Source organism: Chanodichthys erythropterus, chromosome 3 (genome assembly GCF_024489055.1).
Source record: "Chanodichthys erythropterus isolate Z2021 chromosome 3, ASM2448905v1, whole genome shotgun sequence".
In the NCBI taxonomy this organism is placed as follows: Eukaryota; Metazoa; Chordata; class Actinopteri; order Cypriniformes; family Xenocyprididae; genus Chanodichthys; species Chanodichthys erythropterus.
The window spans coordinates 24512664-24525424 of NC_090223.1; the positions used below are offsets into that span (position 1 = coordinate 24512664).

General features: G+C 35.6%; 1 protein-coding gene across 2 annotated transcripts in view; it reads left to right on the plus strand.

Moving 5' to 3' along the window:
* The first annotated feature begins 6391 nt into the window (after positions 1-6391).
* Positions 6392-12761, plus strand: part of ttyh2l (tweety homolog 2, like) — a 45360-nt gene continuing 38990 nt past the window's right edge. For both annotated transcript variants that reach the window (XM_067372314.1, XM_067372322.1), the window contains exon 1: positions 6392-6717. In XM_067372314.1, coding sequence (XP_067228415.1) covers positions 6589-6717 — 129 coding nt within the window. In that variant the 5' untranslated portion in view covers positions 6392-6588. The remainder of the gene's footprint in view (positions 6718-12761) is intronic.

Genomic DNA, 12761 nt, shown 5'->3' on the forward strand with positions numbered 1-12761 from the left:
TTTTAAACCCAATTTGCATTCAAATATGCCTACTTCCTTACTAAAGTAGGTGGAAAACAGTATGTGAAAAGAGTAGTATGTCTGAATTCAGTTTTCACAAAACAGTAGGCAAAAAGTACCTGAATGACCTACTACTTCCAGCAAGATTCTGAACTGCACATCTGATGGATACTATCCCATGAGGCTACAGGAGAGGAGTTGTAAGGCTTATTCGACTTCAAAAATTCTTCAAAAATTCATCATATAAAGTGATCGAGTCTCTTCAGAGAATTTGGCCTAAACCGCTCAATTCATATGGATTAGTTTTACGATCTCTTGAACTTTTCTCTAAGAACTTTTTGAAGCGTCAAAATGGTAATCACGTAGCTGGCTATGGAGAGACAGAAAGCTTTCAGATTTCATCAAAAAGATTTTCATTTGTGTCATGAAGCTGAACGAAAGTCTTACAGGTTTGGAACGACATGATGGTGAGTAATTAATGACATTATTTTCATTTTTGGGTGAACTAACCCTTTAGCTATATATAGCTGTTTGCTGGAACATTGTTTTGCTTGTATTAAGTTTTGCATTTGAATATATATTTTTATATTAATAAAGCCTACTTTTTTAAAGTTGTGATTGTTTTGTTTTGTTTTTTGGTCTGTGGTAGGGTCAAATTCTTTACATACCAAGACAGCGCACTCATATTAAGCTGCTTGTGAATGGGAGAAAGTTTAACTCGCAATATGGCAGAATGAGTCCCGCCTTCTGAATAAAAGACCCAAACACTTATTAATAACGTCATCAAGTTACTGCTGTTGCTGTTAGAAGCTCCAGTTGCTATAAAAACAGTCAATAGCTGCTTTTCCACTGTCGGGCCAGTGCAAGCCAGGGCTAACAGCGTGCCGGGCTGGGCCTATGGCCACAGACCTTAGGCACCGAGGCCAAAATCAAGTTGCGTTTCCACTGTCGATCTAAAAACCGCCCTTAAACACACCTCCCTTGATCAAACGTCACACAACCCAACCCATTTCAGCGTGTAGACTGTCACCTGACTACGATTAGCTCCGCCTTTCAACTCGACCGCGCCTCAAGCCCCAGCTAGCCCGCTTTGGACCAAGGTTTTCGGCGGGCCGAAAAATCCTGTGCCTTTGGCACCGAGGAAGCACTGAAGAGGCGCGATCAAGCCTCGGAAGTGACAGTGGAAACGCGACCGGCCCTGGCACGCTCTAGTACGCCCGCCTTTGGCCCGGCAGTGGAAACGCGGCTATTGATCTGAGACACGCACATAGGACTGTACATGCACATTAGCGGAGCCTGAAAAATAAGCCTTTTTAATGCTATTTGAGCATAGGAAAGAACATTTATGGGAAAGTTCATGTCAGATTTTGCTGCTGATTTGAAATATGTTATTTAATTGTGGGTGTAGCAAGCAGTTTTTGAGATTTCAGGATTCCCCCATTCAAGTAAATGTCACATTAAAATGCTGTCACAGTTCCTAGGCAACAAGAACAGTCCTCTAAACCATCCCATTAAACAACACTAAAGAAAGACCTTTGCAGAATTCGAAGGCGTGGCCTTTGAAATCCGAGTCCTTCGAAGGATGCAGCCTCTGAATTGGGACAAAGCCCTTGAAAAGGACTTTGAGTTTAGTCGTATCTCTCGTTGTATTTGAAAAACTCAGCAAATCAATCAGCGGTTGACAGATTCAATTTTTTTACATTGCCAAAGCATTGACGGTGCTCTGATCCAACGTTGTTGTGCCATGTCAAATTTACAGGCAACAATTGCGAGTGAATCCGGAAATATTTGGCAGCGCTCTTATCCAATAGTGTTGGGCATTGTCAGATTAACAATACTCTAACCCAATAATGTAAGGGGGGAACTGAGTGGTTGCCATGCAGTTGCACAATCAGAAGGCTTTTATCATGTTGCTATACCCACGTTTCCACTGCAGGAAGGGTTAAAAAAAGGTAAAAATGTCCCCCTCAGAAAGTCCCTGCTCACGAGGTAGCACTTTTTCAAAGTTCAGGAATTTTCAGGGGTGGGACTTGAGTGCTAAACATGCTGACTTGTTGAGTTCACGCAGCGTTTTGATTGGTTGACTCCATGCATAATTTTATTTCAACCACCATTTTTTTAAAAATTCTGTTGCGGTGCGTGCAGTCGCGCACAGTCCTATCACATGTCTTCATGGTACAGCAACGGGTCTAGGAGGAAAAAGGTTTCTAGAACAAATTGTTCGGGGTAATTTTGATGAAAACACGGCTTTTGTGCTTGCTAAGAAGTTCTAAGTGGTCTGAGTCCAATAATAGCACACTTCCCTCACCCCTATAATTAAACATTTTAGCAGAACTACTCAAATATGGCCATGAAGACATACGCTAGTTTCCCATAGCTCATGATGGCACAGCTGAGTTACTCAAGGACTTTCAGACAGACAAATGTCTCAATGCATGAAAGTAAATCAGAATAAAACAAAGTCTGAGGGGAAGTAAAATCTCCCTGCTCTGAAGCTGGGATATTACTGCTCAGCTCAGCCCTCAGAGCTAGTGAGCAGCGGCGTCTGATTGAACGCAAACTCTTTGAGCCTGATGTGTAAATCTTCATTCATATGTATAGGTCTTAGTCATTCGCTGCACCACAGAGGGATTTAGGATTCCAAATCCCAAAAAGCAATAACCAAAGAGGAAAGACTCCTCGATATCACTATATGTTGTTTTGAACATCAAAAGCAAACCATCACAGCTGGCTCAGGAATTGGAGGATTAATGTGTAATAACGGCAGGTGACGGGGAGGAAATTCCTCTCCGAGTCATTGTGATGATGTCAGCTACAACCTTTATGAAAATGTTTATTATGCAAATTCTTCCTCTGGTGTCTTGGGACACTGTCATAATTTCATTATGTCAATTCACGGAGCAATAGAGAAAGACAAATGAGATTTGAAAGCTCTTTTATACCCCAAAAATGGCATGCCATATGTGTTGACAAACTCTTTTTGTGCAGCAAAAGGCTCATGCACATTAGCTATATTCAGCTACATTATATTTACAGTTTCTGAACTGAATGATTTAAGTTAGCACAGCCTGTGCTTAATACTTTGACGCTTATGAAGGAAGGTCATCGCAGTTAGACGAATAATTGATATTAAAATCAATCAGACCTCTAATCAAAAATAACTGCATGGTGGTTTGCATGGTTAACCTTGAAACCTGATGTGCCAAAAATGACAAATATGCAATATACAGCTGACAGCTCAACACATTCCCTACATTCTTCACAATGTCCACGTCAATGAACTCATGCAGGACCAGCACACTTGAGATTACACATATTACTGCAGTGATTCATGGAATGACATACAGTATCACCACAGATTGTAATGTTATGGACATGTGCTTTAATTAAAAAAACAAACAAAAAAAAAAAACGGTAAAATGTTAATTTCTCAGCACATTGGGTTGTTGGAGATCATGGTCTTTCACTATGTACTTTTCTTATCTTTTTATTCTCTTTGACTTGTAATGTGCTACTGCCACCTCTCGGTACCTGATCACAGGCTCAGCAAATAATTGAACACCCACATCTATTACAGCATTTTATAACATAAGGAGTGTCATTAAAAAATAATATTATTAGGTTTATTTAAATAAATGTGTGTGCTCAGCATGCTTAATTAAAGTAGTATTTTTTGCCTAATAACCTTAATTCATTATTTAGTAACACCAGTCTTAATGTTGCCAATTTCATACATATTTTCCATTCATTTTATAGCTTTCCAAGACAAATGTACAGAACTTTTTAATGGTGCAATTCATCTCTGTGAATCAGGGTTGTTATTGACTGCGCAATCCATTTAATTATATATTTAATATTAGATGAGTCTTTTGTTAATTATTTTGGCCTCACTCCCTCCTGAAGTATTTTGTGTGTCCATTTTTTTCCCTCCTTTGTCAATAAAATTTGAGGTGAAATGTTGTTGGTGGTGGTGCTGGAGATGAGGTTTCCTGTGCATTCTCTCAACTTTTTGTTACCTCTGTCCTTAAGAGGACTAAACTGTTTTTTGTATGTATAAAATACAGGGTTTTTTTTTTTCAGAAATGTACAAATATTTAAACAGGTTTTGAATGGTTCCATAGTTTCCATAGTAACAGCAACTTCTGTGATTGGTGGATTTTGTTTCAGCATTGTGGGTAGTGTAGTACTCTGCATTTAAACACCGTTTTTAAAAATAAATAGTGGGTCATAAACACGGTTTGGGGACATGAAAGGGTCATTGGTTTAGAAAGGGTTGAAAACCCTGGAATAGGAAAAATATTTTGTGAAATGCCCTTTCTGTCCACCAGATGTCAATATTGAACAAGAGTGAAAGAGTTAATGGCACTATCTCTTGGCTGGCTATGAATTGTTTTCACTTTGACATAAATGTCAGGTGCTTTTTCCCCTTTTCTCTTTTTTTTTTCTTTTTTTTTTCTTTTGGAATGAGGCACGTTTTAAATGAGTATGAAATAATAGATTTTTCCATGTATAGGCTTACAGACACATTTGTCTGTGGTTAGTTGATTGTATGTGAGTTTTTTGACAGTAGGCCTATTCTTCTGATATTTTTGGTAGCACTTTTTTTTACACATTTTTTTTTTATTATTATTGTGGAACTACACACGTTTTATGGAAGCCTATTTTCGCTTTATATGTAAATAAAATAATTATGATTTTTTTTTAATGTCATAACAAGTCACAACATACTAAATCATAATTTATGTCACACTGTAAAAAATAAAAACAAAAAAATGTGGAATGATTTTCTACCAGGACATCGTCCAGTAATTTTACGGAAATTTCCATTAACCCTAAAATACAACACTGCATTGCATAATTCTAAATACAGATAAAATACTTGTAAAAAACAACAACAACAACAAAAAACAATACGGAAAATTCCTTCATATCTATATATACAGTATATTTTGCCGTATTTTTCATTTTATTTATTGTACTTTTTTTTTTACAGTGCATAATTTTATTACATAAAATTCATAACTATGACTATTTATAATTGTAACATAATTCTGAGATAAAAAGCTGAAATTATGGGATAAAAAGTCAAAATTAAGACATACTCACCGAGTTTCACAGAGAAGATTTATTATCACCAACAATTATTAAAACAATAATATCTTAGTCTAAACCTAAAATAATATTGACAAACTATATATCATTTGAAAGCAAATGGTTTCATATTTGTAGTTTTCTGATTTTCAAGACAAATGACAGAGGAACAGTAATGTATTCATTCGCATTTTGCAACAACAATATTTTCAGACTCATAAGGCATTTATTTTGAAATATCAATGAAAATGAAAAATCTTGTTCTTTTGCATATCTTTTATGTGTTTGTTAAAGGTTGAATTCAGACCAAATACTGCCATTTTGCCCATACTACTTCTGAATAGGATGTCAGTTTCATAAATGGTATGAACATTATGGAAATAAATGTTTCAGGTCACTCAAACCATAGGCTATATGGAAATGGAAAAGTGGAGCCTGGATGGTATAGTAAAAAAATCTGGTTCTGTGCCATATCAAACTCTTACAGAAAGCTAAATTCTTGAGATATCAACCTAAAATTTGAAACACTACTTAATTAGATTTTAGATTTTAGCTTTGATTTCTTTGCAGTTTTAGAGTAGAGCAGTTTTGTAAAAAAAAAAAAAAATTCAAGATTTGGGGTCTGGTTCCCAAAAATGGAAGTGACAGTTAAGGGTTTAAGCCTAATCCAAAACTAAAAGGCATGTTTGAGCTGTTTCAACAGAAAACAACTTACACTGGCATATGCCTTAAAATAGACTATGTAGTCGGTGCCATTGTTTTGTCTCAAGATGCACACCAGTAATGTTTTTTTTGTTTGTTTGTTTTTCTAAGGCACGTTTATAAAAGCTATTCAATGTCCTAAGTGAACTAAGGCTTAATGCTGGCTTAATCTAAACCCTGTCTGTGAAACTGGGCCACTAAATCATAATTAAGAGATTAAAACGTAATATCTATGAGATTAAAAAAAATCGAAACTATGACGTCATAATTATGAGACATAATTATCATGTAAAAAGTTCAAATTATGATAATAATAAATTATTATATCTTTTTATTTCATAATAGTCATGACTTCTTGTCTTAATAAGGCTATGATTTACCAAAGCATGTTTTTTTTTCTTCTTATGTGGCGAAATGGGCTTCCTTAGGCTACATTTTTCTTGAAACTGCTGTACACGAGTTTACAACTTGTCTCGAGTGATCAGTGCCGTCGACGCTCGCTCCCTGAGCGCGAGTGGTGCGCGCAGTCGCAGGAGAGACGCGTGGAGTCAGTCAGTGTCAGGGAGCTTTGAAGGGGTCACAGCTGAGCACTCACACACTCAACTCTTGTGTTATGCATCCTTTTAAGCGAAAAGAGCTAGGGGAAATACTTTTGTGCGGTGTTTCCCTGTGTAGTCATCGTGTCTCGTCTTCGGGTGGCGGATCTTCGTTGTGTTTGGTGTTTTAATAGAGTGAAGAGTGAGGATAACCGGAGCGCTCCAGAGATCAGCGGTGTGCTTGAGTTCCTCGCCCGGGATGGCCTCATCGCGCCAGGACTACATTGCCCCATGGTGGACCTACTGGCTGCACAATTTCCCGCATCTTAATGTTAATTTCCAGGCGGTTGATAACACTTTTAAACCGGAGGACGCCAGCTATCAGCAGGTGATATTTTTTTTATTATATTTTTTTTATTGCTGTTGGGTAAACAACTTGCATACATGCAAACAAGAGTCAACTAACGTTATATAATTAAAATATATTTAAATTGAACGTGTTCTCAGAACAAGAGTGTTTTATTTTAATGAAATGACCGAGGCTGGCTAGTTAGGTATATGTGGCTCAAGAAAAAAAAAAAATGTATTTCATATTGAACACACGCTGACTTGACTACGGAGCTTGTTATTATACTACACGGGGCAAGTTGTCACATGTAACATATCAGCCCAAGACTTTCTAGCAAGCCCAAGACTTTCTAGCAAGTAAACAGTATGAGTTAAGCTTTTCATTAGACTGCAAAGAAATAGATAAATGGGCCTAAATGAAAATAAATGAGTAAGTTAACGTGCAAAATAGCAAACCATTGTTTTGGCCAACAAATACTATAATTAATAAATTGCATACATTTATAACTATAATGATTTAAAACATGTGGAAACTTTTGTCCTGACCTTTAAGTGAAATTACCTTAATTTTTTTAGTTGACTCTTGACTGTATGCCAGTGTCTAAAACAAATTTAGCCAAAATCGATTTTATAACCTCAGTCTTTGTGGTTTCATTAGTGTTCTTTTATTGATTTGCTGTTTGCATTTATCTGAAAACCAATTAAATTCCTTTTATATGCTACATTTTGAAATATTTGAGATACATTTGAGTGAAACGGCTTCTTGAGCAAGAACTAATGTAGGGCGGGATTTGTTTTTGTCCTTTGGGAATTGATTTGATGGTTGTGGTTTGCTATTGGTGGATCTCCTGTGAGTGACAGGTTGCCCCGCCCTCACGCCAGTAAACACATCATCAGAGGAGAGAAGAGATGTTGCTGCAAGAGGGAGGGGAAGTCATTTTGATTAAATATTACAAGAGCACATGAATAAAAAAAAAATGATTTGCACAGATAAATCATTTATAATAAGTACTTAAATATTCCGTTAAAAAATAAGAATGGTCAATTTTGATTTCATGGTGACTTTAAATTAACCCTAAAATATTTTTTTACAGGAAGTCTAAAAATCTTCTCAAATCAGTGTCAATGAACAGCAGGTTTCTACCATGTATTGTCACATTCCCCATGTTTTCCTGTTTTTCTGGGCAAGAATTGTTCAAAAAAGAGTTTGAAACCATTACTTTAAGACATGTTCCTATACAGAAACTATTCACTGGAGTAAGTATTGTGACAACTAGCCCCGGTCTCAACAGCTGTAGCAGTGGCCTGTTCTTGCAGGTGTAGTAGTGGAACATGCAGGACGAAGAGTGTGAAATGTAATTTTGTAAGTGGATCACATGTTTCTCTCTGCTCTGCAGTTGTGTAGAACTCAAACAGGTTCTGTCGTCTGTGACTTGTTCTCTTTATGAGCATCTTTTTGTTTACAAAAAACAAATTCTTTACCATTAAGACAAGAATTCCACACTCCAGTAATGGAATTTAGTTTGTACCTTCAGCATCCTGGGACCAGAAGTGTGTGATAATTATAAATGTCTCTCACTGAACTCTAAATGTGCATTATCTGGTAAACACGGATGTGTCAGATCTCTGTTAAATAGTCCCTGTTTCCCCAAAGCTGTGATTTGTACCTTCACAGAATACAGTCTCCAGAGAAACATTTTCCTCATCGATTTAGTCAATACTTCTGCAGGGGTTTTTATCAAAAAGTATATTATGTTCCTCGTTCAAGGTCACATTTCTCTGGGTTATTTGAGGAAATCAATAAAGCAGCAACTCAAGTTTATTTAATCTCTTATTCTAAAATTAAATCTGCTTGTCAAATCTTCCTCTTGGTTAAATTCCCTCACTAGTGCTTATTTGAAATCAATCTCAGGAATTATTCTTTTGAACATATTTCCAATACCTTGTGTTATAAATAGATGTTGACATTGTGATTGGGTCATTCAGTTTCAAATCAACCAAACTTCCCCGGCTCAAATTTTTGATTTTGTTCATATTTTTTTCTGAAGAAAGAAAAAAGACGAGTGACGAGAGCCAAATCACAAATTTTTACGCAGAGATTGGTAGGTCTTTTAGTAAAATCTGTTGACTTAAGCAAACTTTGTTTCATTATATACCAATGGTGACGGTTCAAAATAGGAAAAAGCACTTCATTTTAAAGGCCCTCGATTGTTCAGTCCCAGAGATATGGAGATCTTAATGCGGCTCCATGAGTAAATTGGTCAATTAAACATTTTCAGTGGCCAAAACGAAATGTGGGTCACTTTGCATACATCTGATACTTTTTTAATTTTAAGAGGAATATCTGAACAACAAATAATGTTAATGCTAGAAATATATCTTGTGTTTTTCTATCAACACAATTGCATAGAACATACCTGTCTGAGTGTCATAAATATCCCTTTTCCAGAGTTTGCATGCCTGTAACTCAGAAAGTTTTAAAGATATCTCAATATTATTTTAGATGCTGGTTATTAGCACACTTTTCATTTGAAATCTTGAATTTGAAGGCCCTGTATGGTTCAGTCCCATAGATATGGGGATCTCAATGTGGCTCCATGTTCAATTTGTTGTATTTTACCCATATTCAATGGTCGAAAACAAATATGGAATACAGTATTTTGGCTTTATTCTTCAGTTATGTATTTCTTTCACCAGAAAAAAAAAAAAGAGATCAAAATATCAATTTTTAGCTGAGGACCTCTGGTTGAGTTGACATGGAATGACTATATTAATATACGGAATGAATATTATTTAATGTGGTTTTAGTTTTATGAAGTAATTTAACATTTCTCACAGCAATGATGCATGTTATGTCTAGTATGTTCTTTTAAAGATGTATTGAAAGTAATAAAAGGTACAATTGTTATTAAATCTAGTAGTTTGGCACATTGGTTGTGTCATCATAGTTTTGAATATGGTAATTGGATGCCATTACTATACCATAGTACGTTTTTGTAAGGAACTAAATGTAAATGAAATCTGCATTTCCTTCATTGCTTGTTCTTCTGAGTAGGCCTCCATCTCTCTGTATGTTTTCTTTAGCACTAGCAGGAAGTTTGGTTTAATTTGGTGCTCTTTAAACTTCCTCTGATAATAATGCATGGGACAAATATAGAGTTATGTAGCAGGTTTGTCGGTAGCAGGTTACAGAGTTTATTAGTAATGAAGTTCAAAATTGTTAAAAAGTGTGAACATGTGTCCAGGGGGCGGGCATTGCTGTTATTTCATAGCTTTTGATAAATACTGGAGGTCTCAGTATGTTTGCATTTAATTATCAACTTTTTCTGAGATGTTATCAGAAGTAAAAATGAGACCATTATTTAGGAGTGCAGAGTATAACGTGGATAAGAATATTTAGTTAATTATACACTGCCCTGCCACAAAAAGTCTCTGTTTGTGTTTAAGTAAATGCTTAAAAGTAAATGTTTGAATCATTATTGCAGTGATTATTATGTTTTTAACATGTTATATGTTTAATAACAGTTCTTTCTAACCCTGATTGATGGAGTGAGTAGCTTTTCATTTCTTTAACAACCATGTCGGAAGACACATCATGGCCATATTCCAGCCCAGGAAGACAATGTCAAGATTCATCAGGCTCAAATTGTGAAAGAATGGTCGGGATGGAGCTTGAAGAATGGTTTACACACATGAATTAACACCTCTTAGTCCAGACCTTAAATTCATTGAAAGTCTTTGGGTTGTGCTGGAGTAGACTTTACAGAGTGCTCACCTCTTGCATTGTCAATACAAGATCTTGACCAAAAAAGATGCACCTCTTGATGGAAATAAATGTTGTGATGTTATTTCCACACTCCATCAATTAGGGTTAGAAGAACTGTTACCAAACATATAACATGCTAGAAACATAATAATCAATAATGATTTGGAATTGCTTGTAATAATGTTTTCTAATTCGGGTGGTACAGATAGGTTTCCGCAGGAAATTCGAGCATGCAGCCATTCGTCTTTGCGCCTTTATGTCACATCTATTTACATAAAGAAAGAGTCAGAGCTAGTAGGCTAAATCACATGCAAGGATCTCATGCAGTCTATGGTGAGGATACTGCAGGTGGCGGATCATTTATAGCCTTTTCTCACAGCATCAATGCAATAATTAAAGTAATAATTTTGATGGCGGATTGTATGGAATGACAAATGGACAAATAGAGATTAGACTGTACAGAAATTGAAATCTACAGGTAACGCTAATACACACTAAATACACTAAGTCTGACAATACTCTTGTTAACATTAACAATTTGAGAAGTATAACAATAATTTTTTTGCCTGGTTTGATGTGATATGAGCTAAGTGATCGTTAGATTTAATCACCATTGGCAGCGCGATTTATTGTAATGCTTTTTCTCAGTTGGTCAGAACAATAGAGTCTGATTTGTTACTTATTCAGATGATATTTTCTGGTGAAAATTCTTATATTGGTCATACTTCAACACTACAATCTGTGATTCTGCACCTGTGATTCCACACCGATGTAGTGACTGACAGCAAACATTAGATTCATCCGCGCTGAGGAGACGTGCTGATGCACAACCCACGTAAAGATGATAATTCTACAAATAACTGCACTTGCAGGTTTCAAACAAAGATGGCGACAAAGAGGCAAAAACCTACGGACTGCAGCTTTAAACTTTTGCCTATTTAAATCCAAACAGCAACTTTTTTTTTTTTTTTGGCCGGGCAGTGTATGAACCATGAACCATTTATTTAGCATTTGTATATACTTAATCCAACAATAAGGAAGATTTGTGGGTGAAGACATTGATTATGTATTGATTTGTAAGTAAACAGTTATTTTTTTTTTTTTTTGCAATATATAGCATTTTATTTTATTACCAAAACATAGGCCTACGCTATCAAAACATCAAACTCAAATATCAATTCAAGTTACTGATAATTAAGTTGTTCAAAGAAGTGAAAATAACAAAAAATACTATGTATTTAAAAAAAAAATACTGTGTGGTGACATACTATAAAAGTGCAATATAAAAAACAGACATCACATGGGGAAAAATGTGTTAATATTTTAAGAAGAACGCTATGCAAGCATGTTAGATATATATAATTTAAAAACACTTGAGGAGCGGGAAGAAAATGCTATATGGGCATTAATTTGCAATAATTTAACATTATTTATAGATTTTACCTAAAGTACATACAGTCACATGCAAACATGGCCATGCTCACGTTCAAGCATTTCATACATTTGACTTAAACAAATATCTGACAGTCATGAGCTAGATATGATTTTCAGTAACTAATCAACACTAAAATTCAGCATTGGTGACTTACTTTTCACCTTTTATTATAGTAGCTATTCTATCTCTACTATCTCTAGAGCTATTCTAACTCTACACTTTAGTTTTGACCATAAATCTTCAAGTTCTTATATGATTTAACTGTACAAGTTAATAATTTCACGCCACCCTTTAGTGATTTTAGTAATTTTGCTCAAAATTTCCCAAGAGCATGTTGTGATTATCTAATGTGAAATTCAGTTTTGCACTCTTGTGTAACCACAATTATTTTTGTCCCTTGACGCAAAAGTTTAAAAGCTTGGAGTGGTATTTGTTTTGCATTTAAATGAGCAGTAGCCCTTTTCAGTATTTTCTTAACCAAATAATATCTAATATATCTATATCTAATATCCAGCTGCCCTTCTGCTATCCCTGGATCACAAGACTCCAGAGCTGACGTGCTTTACTTTCATCACATGATGTTCGACTCAAAGACTGAACGTTTCTGTTTAGCCTCAGTCCATGTGGGTTACCATGGTGATGTGCATGGGGGCCCAAGCTCACCCTCATAACAACCATTGTATGATTTATCCGCCTACAGCTGCCATGAACTGTTGGAGGCACAAAGTCAAGATACATAATCTCTTAGAGATGTGAACACCTTTTTGTTTTTCAATTTTCTACATTGAGTGTTAAGAAAAACGCACAACATTTATTCAGTTCTTTTCTCATAACATTACAAATAATGTAATGTATAATGTTTAAAACATAAAAACTTCACTTA